The sequence below is a fragment of the Falco punctatus genome, assembly GCF_963210335.1.
Source record: "Falco punctatus genome assembly, chromosome: Z".
In the NCBI taxonomy this organism is placed as follows: Eukaryota; Metazoa; Chordata; class Aves; order Falconiformes; family Falconidae; genus Falco; species Falco punctatus.
The window spans coordinates 78,079,554-78,096,449 of record NC_137586.1 but is presented as its reverse complement, the minus strand read 5'-3'; the positions used below and the strand labels follow the sequence as shown (position 1 = coordinate 78,096,449).

Sequence of the window (16,896 nt, the reverse complement as noted above, 5' to 3'; positions counted from 1 at the left end):
ATATTAGAATTCCTTTGCTCTGACTGTAATAGTCATCATTATTTTACTACTTATTCATCAGAAATTGTGTCTGATCTTTCCATACTTAAAACTTGCCAAACCTGTGTGTGTTTTGACAGAAGACAAGGTTTCTGTCTGGTAACTATAGTAATCAAAGTGGCATAAAGATTTAGGGGTTTTCGCTTCCTTTTTTTACAGTTTGGTTGAAGGGACCCATTCACAGCATCAGCCAGTCATGCCACAGACAGTTCTTCTGAAGACCTTTTGGCTGGGAAGCGAAACCTCAGTGCTTTTTACCAAACACATAAATATTCTAGCAGGTTGGGTCGTATTTTCCCATAGAGAATCAAACAGAAGAAATGATGTGAGTATGAATTTTATACTTTAAAATAATGAAGACTGACATATTTTTTAAAGGTGTTCCTTTGTTCGTTCCTTTGTGAGGAATTATATGTAAGTATCACAGCTGCTTGTTATAGCTGCCTTTTGTTGTGAAGCATGCTGGTTTTTGCTCCACTAAAGGAAATGAATTGATCCATAAGATTCTCATATTGATCTGTAGAGAAGAAACGAGTCATGAGTAGCTTGTTGGCTACATTCAGATGTTCACATGCCCTTACCAGCAGGTATTACTGTAGTCATTAGGGACACCAGCTTAACACATCCTGTCAGACAATAAGGTGTAAGGAAAGAAATTATTATCTTGCTTTACAGTGATTGTATTCAGGAAATGTTGGAAGGAGAAAGCTAACAAAACTAACAGTTTTTTTCTGTTTTCTACAGATATGCATTATTTTATTTTAATAAATGCCCCGTTCTTTTCCCCCCAAGTTCTTTAGTTTCATTTGGTATCTTCCCTCGGTCTTTTCATAGAAATGGAATTGGAGGAAACTTAATTGCTGTTCTGTGACCTGCTGACCAGCAGGACATTGACCTGAAATATACTGAGTGTCCTCTATACCACCTCTTTCTTTTCAGAAGCTAGAGGCCTTGTAAAACATCTTTGACTTCTAGATTCTCACATAAAATACAAACTTACTGCTGTCTCTGCGTTCTCTTTTAAATTATTGTGAAAGCACAGGATAAATAGTACTTCATTCACTTTTTCAATACAATAACAGAACAACAATAGAAAATCAAGTATTCCAGAGAAAAAAGCACTTTCAATATAATACCTAGTAGTTCTTCATTATGTTAAGAAAGCAGAAAGATTAAACATAATGAGAGCTTCACTCATCTCACCTAGCCAGACCTCCTACCTTTTTTGAGGGCTATCAAAGCGAGACATTCTGAAACAGTGCTACCTTTTATCTTTGGTCAAGATATTTAAAAAGTGCCTAAAATTAGGCTTCTATAACCATATTTATATTTAAACAACCTACCTTTTCAAAGGTACTGAGCACCAAGCAGGCTTGCATTCAGTTGGTGTCAGTGGCCATTCTGTTTCTTTGGAAAATGAGACTGCTTTCATATGCTTCCTGGTGTTGAATCTGCAGTTTAAGTCTAGGCATCACTTTCTTTTTTCCACTATGCCTTCTTTTGACAAGTTCCAGCATTGTAAGCCATACCTTTTTCATAAACTGTTCTTTGCATAAGCAGAATAATCACTTGTGTCAGATAGAGTGTAGTACATATATGAAAAATAAACTTAAAAGAAAGAATAAAACATAACATGAAACATAAAGACCTGGCTCTTGTTTAGATTCTATTTTCTTTATATACATACATATAAGAATTGTACTTTCAGCACAAAACCCAGATGCCTATTGCTTTCCCACTTTGATCTTCTGCACTCCAATGTACAATATCCCTGCAGATACGAATTCTAGCCTTAAAAAGCAGCTTGTTGCCTCATAATATCTGTAGTGTTGTATGTTCTTTCTTACAGCCTTATTCTTTAACTTCATATTTATGTATTGTGTTTTCTTTCTCCTTTGCCTTTTTTGGGGCAAAAATACACTCTAAACCAAAATATCATATTTTTACATTCAAAACTTGTCATTATCCCTTTCTGCACTCCCAATTTTGTTATGCTAAAACTTGATATAGTGATTTTTCAATATATTCAGAGACTCCATTTAACATTCCATATCATAGCTGAAAAGGTAATTCAGAAAGCCAAAGGAGCAGATCCACCCCACCTATGTGGGCAGAACTGTGTTTTCTTTTCTCCTTCTTTTTTGTTATTTTAGAGGTGCATAAATAAACCCACAGTATTTCCATATCATACTGGGTACAAAATTTTCCTTCCTGTCTTCAGTCCAAGGGTGTGAGTCGTTACCGGTTTTGTTTTTTAAAAGCTGTTAGCTTAAGAGGCAACACATTTGCAAGAAACACATAAGGCCATTCAGAAACCTGAATGAAAGGAAGGACTTTGGGTATTCTTGCTGTCTGCATGGGCACAGAAGTTAAGTGTTTTACAGTACAGTGTAAAGGGTGACCATGTTTCCCAGCTTACACAAGCGTGTTAGCTCATGGGAAGAAACAAACATGCCAACTGCGATATACCAAACTTCCACGCAGTTCTCCAGTGAGAATATCTGTAAATAAAAAGAGAGAAATAATTTAATTACATTATTTCGGGGGACATATCTAACACATTATTTTCTAAGTGGTAAAAATGGGCAATTTTTTTTTTTCTTTTTAGAATCAGACTATCTTCTTTTTGTGATTCAGATAGATTGCAACAGATCAGCACAAGAATGGGGCAAAAATACCTGTATATCTTTCTTCCCTTTGAGTGCCGACTTGTTGCAAAAATACGGGTTTTATATATGTGTTTAAACCTATATGCATGTAAAAAGAGCCCAGAAACGGTTATAGTATTCTAAGAGAATAAAGCCATGTTGAAATTCTGAGCTGCTAGTTTCCTTGGCTTACATACTCTGAAGGTATTTCACTTTTCAGGCCTGTTATAACCTACATCAGAAAAAAAAAAGAATGAAGGGCTGTAAAGACTTAAGTTACATATATGTGTGCATTTCCTTTCTGATGTTAAGTACAATTTACCTCATCTTAAAAATACCAGAATAAAATTAGTGGCAGGAAATTGGAAGCCCTCGCTCATCACTGTGTCAGTCTTCTGGGACAGTTTGGTGGAATAAAACTGATACCCTATCCTGGCAGTTAAAAATGCACTGCCAAAGAACATAGAATTTCTTCCATCACTTGAGATCTTTTGAATCAATATTCATATAATTTTAATATAAATAACATTTATTATTTATAATATTATTTAAATAGGTTTGCTTCAGGAACTCCTGGTCAAGGTTCCTTGAAATCAAAGCTGTTAATACAGTTTTAGAATTTACAAAGGAATGTGCATATTGCTTATAACATTTTGAGTAGCACTGAGCTGTTGCATGGCTTTTCAAGTGTCACAAATGGTATCAGAAATGCTTTTCATCCCTGATACTGCTGGTGTTTTTTTTAAAAAAAGCTGTCTTACATAGCCTGACAAGGGAGTGAAAAAGGCATTAATTCCATTTTTTAGTTGCATAATCTTGCAGATTTCTAATTTGTTTTCTTCCATGTTTCAGATATCATTACCTGGTGTAAATTTGTAGAACTAAACATCTTCCTGGTCTATCTGTCACTTCCAGTGGCTTTCTTGGAAGTATGTTTTAGGCACTTTTGGAGTGTCTAACTGCATAACCCTAAAAAATCTACACCACATGAAAAAAAACTCTAAAGAACAGCTCTAAAATAACTGTAATTCAAAGTAAAAAAGTTAAAATGAATTTTCCTATGACTTAAAAGCTTGCCTATAAGAACTTTTATGTGTACTAAAACACACTGTGAAACTTCTGTCACTGTAGCACTGTACTTGACTTGGCAAAGCATTAAATGGAACAGCAATGTAGGAATTACATTTGTTAAGCTGGCAGACATCAGTTGTACTGATGTGACCTTTGTATGCTAACACAGTCAACAGCCTCTTCCCACTTCAATGCTTTTCTCAGTGAGATAGCTTTTATGCTTAACAATAAGAACAAGGAAGAGAGTTTTGAAAAAAGGTTTAACTGGGTCTTACTTAATTTGCTGTCCATGGTGTGGTGGGTTGACCCTGGCTGGCAGGTAAGTCCCCACCCAGCCGCTCGCTCACCCACCCCGCAGTGGGACAAGGGAGAGAATCGGAAGGGCAAAAACTAGAAAATTCATGGGTTGAGATAAAGACAGTTCAGTAAGTGAAGTGAAGCTGTGTGCACAAGCAAAGCAAAACAAGGAATTCATTCAGTGTTTCCCATCGGCAGGCAGATGTCCAGCCGCTTCCTGGAAAGTAGGGCTTCATCAGGCATAGCGGTTAGTTACTTGGCAGGCCAAATGCCACAGTCCCAAACAACCCCCCTTCCTCCTCCTTTCCCCAGCATTTATTGCTGAGCCCAACGTTTATTTGGCATGGAATATCCCTTTGGGCATTTTGGGTCAGCTGTCCTGGCTGTGCCCCTTCCCAGCTTCTTGCATGCCCCCAACCCACTTGCCGTGGGGACAGAGTGGGGAAAATAAAAAGGCCTTGGTGCTGTCATACAGGGTAGCAACTCCCATGTTTAATGGAAATGTTTGCTGCTTTTTCCTTTTTAATACTGCATATATTTTCATTACTATGTTTGTGTTGTTTTGTGGTTGAAAATTAAAATATTTTTGAGATGTTAATATTTAAATATTTTCAGAACAGACGATACTTTCAGTAAATTAGAGGATTTCCCCTTCATTTGGAGCATTAATCCATTTATTTCAAAATATTAAGGAGAAGCTCTTCTTTTGTACTACCATTGTTTTACCAAAATGACAAGCTAGCCTGCAGCAATTGGCAGTTTCTTATTTGTCTTTGTCAGTGTACAGAGATACTGCAGTGAGCAAATTGTAGTTGCAACAAGTGTATCGGCCTTGTGTAATATGCAGCTATATGTCTGACTGTGAAACATTATTAATACTTGCAGTATTAATAGTCATTATTTCAATATGCTGCCTCAAGGTCAACTTTCTCTCCTTGCCCCTTTCCTTGAAAATATTTCATAGATGAAGTAATACAAGCTTGTTATTTAGAAACAAGAAAAATAATGTCAATACTTGTGCTTTACATCTGCATCTACCTCAGATTCCATCTATATGTCTTTGATCCTGTCACTTACTTTTGTTAAAATTTTGCTGATTTGTTGCAGTTGTGTAATTTATTTCCTGCAAAGAACTATTGATCAAATTAAATTATTCACCCAATATTTTGCTTTGGGGTCCAATGATAAAAGTGGTATGCATACTTAAGGGAAATTTAAATGCATTTCAGATGTTTTAAATTAGTTCTTCAGTTTCTACTGCTGAATCCTCAGAAGATAGGTTGTAATGTAGCTTTTAAAATATTTAAATTTTAGTTGGAAAAAAAAAATTTTCACATTGTTGACATGCTGTATCAATGTTCTCAGGGTTTTTTTCATTATAGGATCACACAGTTTGCGTACAATGAAGTATTGTGATACAGTAAAGCAAAGGGCAAACCAAATCAAGTAACGCTTAACAGAGGAAGTAGGGCTGGAAGCAGTCTCAGAGATTATACTGCCTGCCCACACAGTGTTTATTTGTAGTGTTTATTCCTTTCCTTTTGAATGACAAGTAAGTCTGTTAACTTTAGGGACAGTATTTATGTAGGTCTTGGGCAAATTATTTTGTAATCTTTTTATTATAAATCTCATCTGTGTCACAGTCTCTATTGCTCACATATGTCTGTCTGATTTATTGATGGAGCTCAAACTGTTTCAGTCTTTGGTGCTTTCCAGCTTTTGAGGGAATCTTATTAAATTATTTTAAACCAACCTTGAATGTATTTGTTCTCAAAAGAGTATCAGACAAACCATTGACTTTGGCATGGGACCACAACAAAAGACAAGAGTTTTGTTTCCTTTAAGTAATTCTATACAATCTAAAGCTGACAAACAAGACAATACATCTTCAGTTCAATTTCCCTCATCCAGAGTTGTCCGGTTTTGAAGTAATCATGCTCTTTTGCTACAATGCCATATATTTGCTGGTGCTATACTGTAACAGTCGTGATTCTTTGGTACAGCCTTATGTAGGTGGCTCTGGGCAAGTGCATTTCATGCGTTCTTACTACGGTGCATGTATTCTTCCAGTCTGCAGTTTCAAACCTGACATACAAATACTGAATTTTCTGTGGTTGTACATGCGGTCAGAGGAATAACTTATTTCAGAATCATCACAGAATATACTTCTACAAGGCACAGAATGGTGTTGAGTAGACAGAACTGATTTGACTTTGCACAGACTAAATCAGATGCTAGAAGTGCAATCAGCCAATACTGATGAAGTGAAATGCTGACATGGGTGACCAAATTATGTTCGTCTACCTCATGGTACTTTTTGGGTAGCACATTAAAGTGCTGTATATTGTGTCGATGCCTCCTGGAGAAGATAGTGCTTTGGCTTTTTTATCTACACATCACCGTTCTGTGCAGGTTCAGGGAAGAAAATGGTAAGGCTAGTACCCCCAAGTATCTCGCTAAATTTGCAGCTGCTAGTCTCTTTGGAATTTTTGGTAGCAGAAAATTTCATGATCCCACAAACTGTCTGCCAAGGTTTTTTCTGTGCAGGAAACCAATACCTTGCATCTCTTTCTGTTTTGGCACAGATATGCACAATCACAAAAGAAGCTTTAATGTCATAACGAAATCTTCAGGAAACGAGAATCCTAATAGAAAAGGGAGAATAAGAACCCTGTAACTGTGAAATTAAACACAAGGTTAACTGGCATAAATGCAATACCTGAAATCTTATGCTTAAACAAAAGCTAACTCATAAAGGAATCTCACTCTGTGCTTGTAAGCTTTGATCCCATTTTGCACATGTTGTTTTAGACAGGTTGTTTTCAAATAACTGGTGTTTCTCCAGTGCCAAATCTTAATTTGTATGGCATCAATAGCATATAAATTTTGTTGACCTGGCTGCAACAGTTAGCTTTTGAGCAGAAAAAGAAAAGCCGGTGAAGAACTGATATGGCAACAGAGTGGGATTTTACCTAAAGAAGTTGTCTAGTATTATTACTGGTACATTATCAGTGTGAATTTGTTACACAGTACAGGTCTATAGCTACTCTTTTTTTAATATTTTTCCCCACCCCCCTTCTTCCTTTAGGCTTTCAGAAGCGAAATAGCTGGTATATTAAATGGAATTCTTGGAACTGTAGTGGAATATTGGGTCATATCAAGCTTGCTTACAGACAGAAATGTCTTTCATGAAATAGCTGACGATTTGACACAGTACCTTGTCATTTCATGTGATGGTAAGTATCTGAAAGGCCTCTCAAAGTCTTTTGATCCGGTACACTAAAGTCCTAACTAAAATCCTTGTTTTACTTTTAAGTTGTATTTTGCCTTCTGTTTCAGCTGTGGACTCACATGGTGTGATGCGTACATATGCAGGAAACTGTTTTATTGTGGGTATGTGTCTGTTTGGCTGGCTGTCCAAGCAAAGACCAAACAGAACAGGCTTTCTTATTAAAACCTTTCTAAATAAGTCTCAGTAGGTGTTAATGGGAATGCAAGACCATACAATGTGAAGAAGAAAAAAAATATTTGGAGCTCTCTTGTCAGGTTAGGAAGACCTTTGAGCATATCATGGTAAACCATAACTTCAGAGAGGCAATTGGAGGTGCCTTAGCTCAGACCAATTCTCAGGTGAAATTTTTCATTCCACAAACTTGATTTTGTTTGCTGAAGACACTTCATCCCTAAGCCCAAAAGCTATGCTGAACTCTTTGACCCACAGAGGCTTCAAAGGAAACATTTCAGCGTCTCATTCCAAATTCTTACACTTAATGGATTTTATTAGAGGGGTGGAGGAAAATTCCAGCTAGTCCCATGAATCACTATTGTTCCTCTTTATTAAATATGCTAGACCAAGAGAAAAGTCCTGACTCAAATGAATCATTATCATTTAACATGGAATGTCAGTTGAGGCATCTGTCCTTTTAGCAACTAGGGGGTGAGAAACTCAAAAGACCAAAATAATAATTTCAAGAATATGGAATTTTTTTATTTTCCTTTTCATAATTCCCACTGAAGCCCTGCCCTACCACCATCCCCTCCAATTAGGAAATAGTGGAAAACTGTAACTCAGCTGTTACACATGTATGGAAATCCTGGTTTCAGTCGTCATTTTCTCTAGAGAGAGGTGTGCATAGGCTTCATTTAAAGTGTATCTGCCTTCTCCTACCTGGACACTTGAGAAGAACTATCCTGAAAAAATTAAACTAGAATCTTAGTCTCTAGACAAATAGTTCCATTCTAGTCTTACGGAAGGCAAATCATCAGAACTGTTATAGTCTGCCTTAGATCTTGGAAAGCTGTATCAGCTGGAACTTTATAGTATTTAAATCAATGGAGCTTTTAGTATCTACTACTGTTGCCACCTCTCCAACTGCTTTTCCAACTTTCATATAATAGGGAGAAACTTGGATATATGTTTCTGCAAGACTTTCTTATTTTCCTGTATACAAATGAAAAATTTGTATACAAAAACTATTCATCTCTCATTGAGAACATTCACAAGGACAACATTCACAGTCCAGTTATAAAGAGTAAAGATTCTTTGACCTATTGATGACTCCTGCCACTTGGTTCAGTCCACAGCACTTGAAGCCCCAAAAAACTGTTCCAGAGTTCTGAATTGTGTCACTCTTAAGAGTAGAAAATGTCTATACTCTCAAAACTTGTGTGTCTGTTATGATTGAGTCTACAGATCAGTTAATACATAAGAAGCACTTTGTAGCAGAAGAGAATATTTCCTCAATACAGTAATGACTTTCTTCCTCATGGCAGACCTTGCATTCCACCTGTTCTAGTTGCTGTTTTGACAAAATTATTTTGCTAGAATCAAAATACAAATACCAACCTAAGAAAAACCAGTCATTCTGTCTCCTTTTCCAAAAAGAAGAGAGGTAAGCCAGACATATGCCTGATATATATTGAAACAGGTATAGATATATATTCCTCTTCCACTGTCTGTTTCGGGTTTTTTTAAGACAGTATGAACTATTTGGTACATCTGAATGGGGTTGAAACTTGCCTATGGTCACTTTTCATGTAGATTTTATTGGTCACCCTGCATTACTTGCAGATTTCTTTGTTAGTGTCTCATACCTTTTTTGTGAGTCAGGTTTGTATTGTGTCACAGATTTTAAAGGTGATCACTTGCATAACTTCCCAAATAAATAATTTCATTCTCAAAGTCAAGTTGTAACTTTTATAAGATTATATTTAAAGTGTTTTTTAAAATGTTGCACATAAAAAGTGGTGCTTTGCTTTGTCTTTCAAAAATCTGTTGACCATTCTCTTAAAAGCTGGTCTTATTATCAGATCACGGATAAAATCTTTTTTGAGTATTTTAGTAATTCTTTTGTAATTTCTTTTGTGCAGTTTTTTCAGTGCATGAATTAAAAGGGTTCATTTGTTCCATACCATCCCGCTGGCTTCAAATGTATGTTGCAGAAGCAGTTTTTAAAAGAATGTGTTTAGAGAGGAATATAACTGTTTCTACAGATCCTCTTTCTCTTCAGAAAATAGTAAGTAATTCTTCTACTCCATAATAACTTATCACACTTAAGTATTTTACAAGTAATTGAATTTATGAAAATCTTGGAAAATATCTTTCTTTTGTGGTCTAAGGTCATGCTCCTTGTATGCATTGTTTTCTACCCATACGTAGGCTCTACTGCATTTAAATTTCTCTTTGCCCAAAATCTGGGTTCAGAACCATGGTAAGATTTTTCTTGCCAGAGAATTTGTAACACCTGATTAATCTGTTTACATGCAGTTAATATGAAAAGTCACAATGAAAGCTTTTTAAAATAATGTCTGATGTAAATAAATTATTGCAATATTACATTTGTAATTAAGGAAAATGCCAAATACAGTGTGATTTTTCCTGGGTTGTCTTTTCCTGTAGTTTTTTTGAAGAGGTGACAGTCTGTTATTCTACTGGGTCCAAACACTGGTTACACGATTTTATGTATTTGAACCACAGTGTATTCCTGTGAATTTCTCTTTAAAACTTTCTCCTACTTGCAAACTTTTGCCTGCCTTCAAATCACAATTTGTGATAGTTGATGAGGAAACACATGATGAAAACTTTGCAAGAAATTCTCAAAACCATGACTGCTGGCAGGATACAGGCAAATTGAGGAGATCACGCAATAATTACATGCCCTAACTTAGAGCCTCATTTCAGTAATTTTAATACTAATAACCAAACAGGATATGTAATCCATAGCTGTTGCTTTATATTCCAAAATTCTATAGGTAGAGTTGAAAAACAAATTTACCTTTATACATTTTTTAAATGTAAGCTTTCCTGAATTTTATGGTTTATTGTGAGCAGAGAATATTGTTTATTAATATGTTGTGTTTAAACAGAGCTCAAACAAAAGACTGTCAGAATTTTAAAAATATACCAACTATATATCTAATATTTAACGTATGTTGCCAACACATATGCAGTAGCATTTGCTGTTTTTAGTATTGCCATGACTACTGATCACTCTCTGCAGCTACTTAAATGTAAATTTTTGTAGTGCTTGAAACAAGTTGCGGCTTCCCTTACTGTGCCTTCTTTCTCATTCCATACAATAAATATTGACTATTGTACAATTTGGACAGCTGTTCTCATACAGCATCTTATCATCTAGGCTTTTCTCTGGGTTCAAATAGTGACCTCCTGCTCTCTGTGGTAAATGTACAGTGAAGGTGCACCTAAGGTGCCCCTCACCCCTCGCAGGTTGCCTGCAGAATCTACAGTAATCTGCTAGATTGTCAAACCCTTTTTAATATCTTTTTTCATATATAATAATTGTGTAATCATTGAATGAGTCCCCTTGCTGGACTTTGTCCTATGCTTTTGCAGAACTGCAGAAACTTACAGCTTTTTCAGATGAGCTGTATAGGTGGGATGGAAGCTCTGTATTACTGGAAAGAAGAAAATATTTGCAATATCCAAAGCTGTCTAGTAATAAGAGAGCACCTGAGAGGTAACTAGCTTACTGCCTTTGCAATGCTCAAAGGCTTCATCCAACCCCTCACCTTAGGAGAGATGAAGGAGGGGTGTGAGTATTTCTTTACCAAATTTTTTCCCTGGGTTTTGCTCCTTGGGTTGGGAGCAGGAAGCTTGTAAATACTTTCATTAAGTACCTGAGAATCCGTTAGCTTTACTTCAGTCTTATGTCCAGCTAAAGTGATGAACATTTTGTTAGCTACCAAAAACTTGAGAGGTGTCTAGAATTTCCCACTTTCTGGCTCAGAAACAACCCACTCACCACTGAGGCCAGCATAAGGAGTGAATTGCAAGAACACAACAAAAGATTGCAGAAGACAACCTTGAACAATCTATATATGCAGCCATTTAGGGATCATATTTTTTAAAATTTAGAGTGTGGTGGATGACTGCTTTGCATCAAGCACAACAGAAGAAGATGACTGCATTTTAATATTCTGTATACAAAGTGATCGAAAATGTTACTTTTGCAACAGGTCTGTTCCTATTCATCTGCTTTGCGAGAGGTAGGGATGCATGCGACAAAGAATGTACATGAAGTAAAGAAAAAGAAAAGGAAAATAAGGCAACGGCCATGCCCCAAGTCTCAAAGGGCATTACAGATGCTAAATGGCGATAAGCAGAACCAAGTCAAAATGCTGCCTGATCTACCGTAAGTAATACCTATAACATCACCAGTTTTATTCTGCTTTGGGGGACAGCTTCTGACCTGACACGTTTCTTGAACTTTACGTGACCTGTTTTGTTGTCTACAAATTACTGCAACTGACAGAAAGCGCCATTGTAAACCTGTAACACCTCTGGGCTGGGGTTCCCCCTTTCTCCGCATCCTCCATCTCAGTGGAGGTGGATGTGGTTGTATTCTCCCAACATTAAATTTAAAGGGTAAATAGAGGTTGAACCGCTCATAGAACTGCCTTTAAAGAAAGTTTAATTGTGGGTAATTTAATTTTATTACTGTTTAAAATACAGTTCTAATTAAATGACATAGAAATTATGTAATTAAGACATTTCAGAAATAACTCTGAAATGGATAGATCTGAGTGTGCTGTATATACACATCTAAAAGCATTAAGTACGTATACATTATCTTAAAATATGAAACAGTCATTTTAGACATGTCCCCTTTGCTTTCTTTTCAGTGACTTAAATAAGTCCCTTCCATTGAAACAAAGGCTTAGAGCAAAAGCAAAAGTTAAAGTTGAGACTGCAGGCGCCGTAGAGAATTGCTACCTTTTGACTAAAGAGGTACATTTTTGCAAGAGGAATATTAAAGGTATTCTAGATATCTAATTTATGTTAAGAACTTTATATGATTAGAATAGACAGTTTCAGATTTAAAAATCTTGTCCTGATGAGTGCTGAACTGAAGTGATGGCTTAAGCCCAAGAATTATTTTCTTATGGTTCGTGTTTCTTTTTTCTGATGTCTATTTAAAAGGAGGAATTGTATATATGGTGGAATAAAGCTGCCTTCTTCATTCCCCTCCCCCTCCCAGATATTAAATACAGTGTACAGCTTGTGTGAGCTCATTCCAGTCTTGCCTGCCTTACTTTGCTAATCCACCTCAACCTGTGCTTGGTAGGATCAACGTCTTCTGATTTGAAAGTATAATTCAGTCTTCATCTCTTTCAGTCCTAGACATTTTGTGAACAAAGACTGAGGAGTATGCTATGTTACATAGCTGTGTTAAGCATATGGACTGTTTTCTTCCAGGCATTCAGCCCAGACTATGAAAGGCATTTGGCTTTTGTCTTAACTATACTGGAACCCAAGTACCTAAGGAATAAAACAGCATTGCAGTAATTCATTTGCTTCCTACTTATTACACAAATTTCATAAATTGTACTTTGTGTGAGCCTTTACCTGAACAGAATTACTTGCTGGAACTACTTTTTCTCATCTTCATCATCAGAAATTTACCTGTGTCACTTAAAACACAACTATATTGACACCCAAGAGAAGGCTTAGAAAAAAAACTAGCAAAAGCAAGCTGAGATTGTTCAAAAAATTAAAAACAGAATTGTATCATAAACACTGAAGGACAAAAAAACCTCACCCTCTTTTGGGATTTAAGAGACTTTCAGTAACAGAGCCAGACCATGCATTTTTAAAATTAGTTCTCTTTCTCTTTATTGCTTTTGCAAGTAAAATTGATGTGAATTATTACATGCTGACTTCTACAAAGAAAAGTAAGCTGAAGGACTAGGGCAAAAAAACCCAAGAACAACAAAACCCCTGCCTTTTTTTTTTTTTTTTTTATTCTTCCCCTGCCAAAATTGTAAGTAGTGTCTTCTGTTGAAAGAATGAGTATGGAGCTGACAGATTTACATAGTGAAAGTATTAATATACGAAATATACCATGTAAATCTTATCACAAAGGCAAAGGGACTTAGCCTGAGATATTTTTCATTTCTTAGATGTTTGTTGCATCATCTTTCACCTGGCATCAAGACTTTCCTCTGGCTCTTGTTCAAACCTAATCATTTAGTGAAAGCAAAACAGCATTTAGAATGAGTCTGAAGTTTTTATCATGCAGAAACTAATGGTGTCTATACATATAACCAGCAGTTCTCAGTTGCTTGCTGCTCAGTTTTTCACACTTCCTTCAGCTTTACATGGTACTAAGACTTGGGATTTTTTTTTCAGAGGATTTTCTTTTTATTATTATTATTAGGAACCGTTCATTTATTTCTCTCTCTTTTCCCCCCTCCCTCGCTACTGTAGCCAAGTCAGACAGCCTATTGAGAAACAGCAAACCATCTGTTAACGGATTTGAAGTTCTGAATTATACTTGAGTGTGTAGAGGCACTCGTGCTTAGCCAGAAACATTCATTTGAATTAAGCTATAAATGCTGTGTAAAAAGAACCATACATTTTAACGTAGGTTCATGAATAAATTTAAGGGAGGGCAACTGCACTCTAAAGTTTTATTGCTTCAAAACCCAGTATTTTTGGTGTTCTGTGATCACTTGGTGCTTTTATATTGTGATTGAAGCTTTAAACCTTGAACTGGGGGGAGATAATTCCCATGTTTAACCATTTGCAATACAATTTCATTGCTGGATCTCTGGTGGAACAGAAGCTCTGTGGGTTTTTTTGAATTTTCTTAAGAGATGGTTAAACAGGATAAAGGAAAATCTTACTCATTATTGAATTTTCTGGCATGTAGCCAGGTCTCCTAGTTCCAGGCACTTTGATTATTTTCTTTAGTTGCTATCTTGCCTAGTCTAGTGTAATCTATTAATTTTTTATGGTAGGAGAGACAGCCCTGCATAACGCTTGCATAAGTAACAAAGTGGAGAGATTGATTCAGCTTCTCTCTTCCCCTGGAACAGACATTAATGTTCAAGGTAAGTTATTCACTTTCTCTACAGAACTAAAAAAATAAGTCAGATAAAGAACTGCTTATTAATACCTGTTTGGTAATAATATTTATACTATTAAAACTGACTTTATTGTTTTAAACAACACAAAATAAGGGCTTTATAGCAAACACTGAGGAATGGTTAATTTATACCTGAAGTATGTTTTAACATCACATCTTCTATTGATTTTCAAAAGTGCTATTTAATTTTTTTCAGATTTTTTCAAAAGAATTTCTTGTTTTGAAATCACAAGCTGCTGCTGCAGCCATGATGAATACCAAAAAGTAAAGTGTTTTGCTGTCTAATGAATTACATTATTAACATTTTAGTACTACTTCTGCTGTTTTAAAACTTCCCTTGATTTATAATTCAGACTATGCTGGCTGGACGCCTTTGCATGAAGCCAGTTACCATGGCAGCACAGTGTGTGTCCGTGAAATTTTGCAACGTTGTCCAGAGGTAGACCTGCTCAGTCAAGTGGACGGGGTGACTCCTTTGCATGAGGCACTGTCAAATGGACATGTAGAAATTGGCAAGCTGCTACTTCAGCATGGGGGTGAGTGCATTTATGCTAAACTGGTTTAGGGAAATTATCCACTATTTTAAGTCCATATGAAGTTCATGGTGGTTTTCTTAATAGTTGCTTAAAATACAATGTTATTATGAAATATTTATTTTAAAACATTTTTAAGCCAAGCTGTTTTGGTCACAATAAAAATAATACTGTTTTCACACTTATCTTGATCAGCTGAATATGAAATTAACCAGGATTTTCACATTTTTTTCCAATATGGTAATGTTTTTATTATGCATTTTACACCATATGCATTGTAACAATATTCTCCAAACTCATTAATGAAGATAAAGATTACCTAGTCACCAAGCAAAGCTAAGGATTTTCTTTTGTTTTGATCTATTTTTACCATGATGCAAAAATAGATCAGTAAATCTCTATATAATCATGTATTTCAACATAAATTTGTTCAGCATTTATGAAAATTAATGTGATGGTCTTTGAAGAACACAATTAGCTTGGTAATTAGTTTAAGAAAGGAATCTATATTGTAATCGTGATAACTGCTGTTTAGGGATAATAGTGGGAGGGATGCCTTAGTTTCTAAAAAAAGATACATTGCCCCTTAGGCAGACACATGATAAATGTTTTGAACAATATTTTTTGTTCAGTGACAGGGAGCTTGTATCTTGTCTTGAAATATACTGTATCAATATAATTAGTGTATTTTTTAAAAAAAAACAACACTGTGAAGAATGGCGTTGGATATCAACTCTTCCTTCTTTTAATTCATTTGCTAAAACGAGTATTTGCGATATCCTTACCATTGACCTCTTTTGTCAGTTGAATCTTTGTGTATTATATACTGAGCCCAAATTTTTTCAATAAAAATCATTCTGCGTATAGCCATGAGGCAGAAGAATGCACTGTATTTAGATGGCTTATTACTTAATTAAGGCAGAGAAACAAAATTTCATTTCATTCTTGGCGTAAGACCCTCTTTATTTACAGTCTTCTCCTGCCCCCTAAAGGCTATTTCTGTGTCTGTTGTGCAAGCACTGGGTCATAATCAATACATTCCTCTGCAGTTCTGCCTCTGTGTTTGCTGAGCTTTGGTTCTCTGGCTCCCAGGTGTTTTATATATCTACTGAACCATGTATCTGATGTGCCAAGCCAATACCTGGGCTCAGTTCCATCGGTCTAAGTGATGCAGTAGCCAATATTATAGTAAACCCAGCTCCTCAACTGGAAATGGCATTGTACTGACAGATGTGCATTTTTCCTAGGCGATTGTGAAGAATAGGTAGTGGATGATCCTGTTCTCCTAGGGGAAGAGCTCTACTTGCACTTGCATTCATCAAGGTTTTCTGGCAACTCTAATGCTGCGTATACCCTTATCTTTGCCTTTGTCACACTCGGGGGTTTGGCCTGTCAAATAACTGACAAAACTATGGTAGGAAGCATGTTACCCATTCAGTGTGGATTTACTCAGCTCAATAATTCAGAGCACATCTCTGCAAAAACTTTTTCTGGTTCCTGTCTAAAAACCTTCAGCTTGCAAAGGTTTTTACATAATCAGTGATAGGGTAAAACAATACAGCTTTGGTCACAACAATGTTAAAACTTCTAGTATGGATATGTAATGCAGTGAATTACCTTTTGTAATTAAAATATATTTCTGAAAATGTATTAAGGTTAAAATTACATCATTACTTTAGCATAGTAATTCAAATTTACCTAAGAAGATTCCTGATGTGTTCATCTTTGAAAAACACCACCTGTAGTGCATTAACAGCCTTCATTTTTTTTCTTAATGATGTGGCCTTTCCTAAACTTATCAAGACATCTGTAACCGGTTTAAATATTTAAATATTAATAGCTCCACTGTACTAATAAACAGGAAATACCTAAAGAATGTAGTATAATTTGAACAAGTAAAACATGTCCCACTTTAAATCT

General features: G+C 35.9%; 1 protein-coding gene across 8 annotated transcripts in view; it reads left to right on the top strand.

The window, feature by feature from the left end:
• SLF1 (SMC5-SMC6 complex localization factor 1) overlaps nucleotides 1-16,896 on the top strand; it is a 50,308-nt gene that overhangs the window by 30,364 nt on the left and 3,048 nt on the right. For all 8 annotated transcript variants that reach the window (XM_080372344.1, XM_080372347.1, XM_080372343.1 and 5 more), the window contains 7 exons: nucleotides 199-364; nucleotides 7,144-7,291; nucleotides 9,426-9,571; nucleotides 11,532-11,707; nucleotides 12,198-12,331; nucleotides 14,316-14,408; nucleotides 14,797-14,979. In XM_080372344.1, coding sequence (XP_080228470.1) covers nucleotides 199-364; nucleotides 7,144-7,291; nucleotides 9,426-9,571; nucleotides 11,532-11,707; nucleotides 12,198-12,331; nucleotides 14,316-14,408; nucleotides 14,797-14,979 — 1,046 coding nt within the window. The remainder of the gene's footprint in view (nucleotides 1-198; nucleotides 365-7,143; nucleotides 7,292-9,425; nucleotides 9,572-11,531; nucleotides 11,708-12,197; nucleotides 12,332-14,315; nucleotides 14,409-14,796; nucleotides 14,980-16,896) is intronic.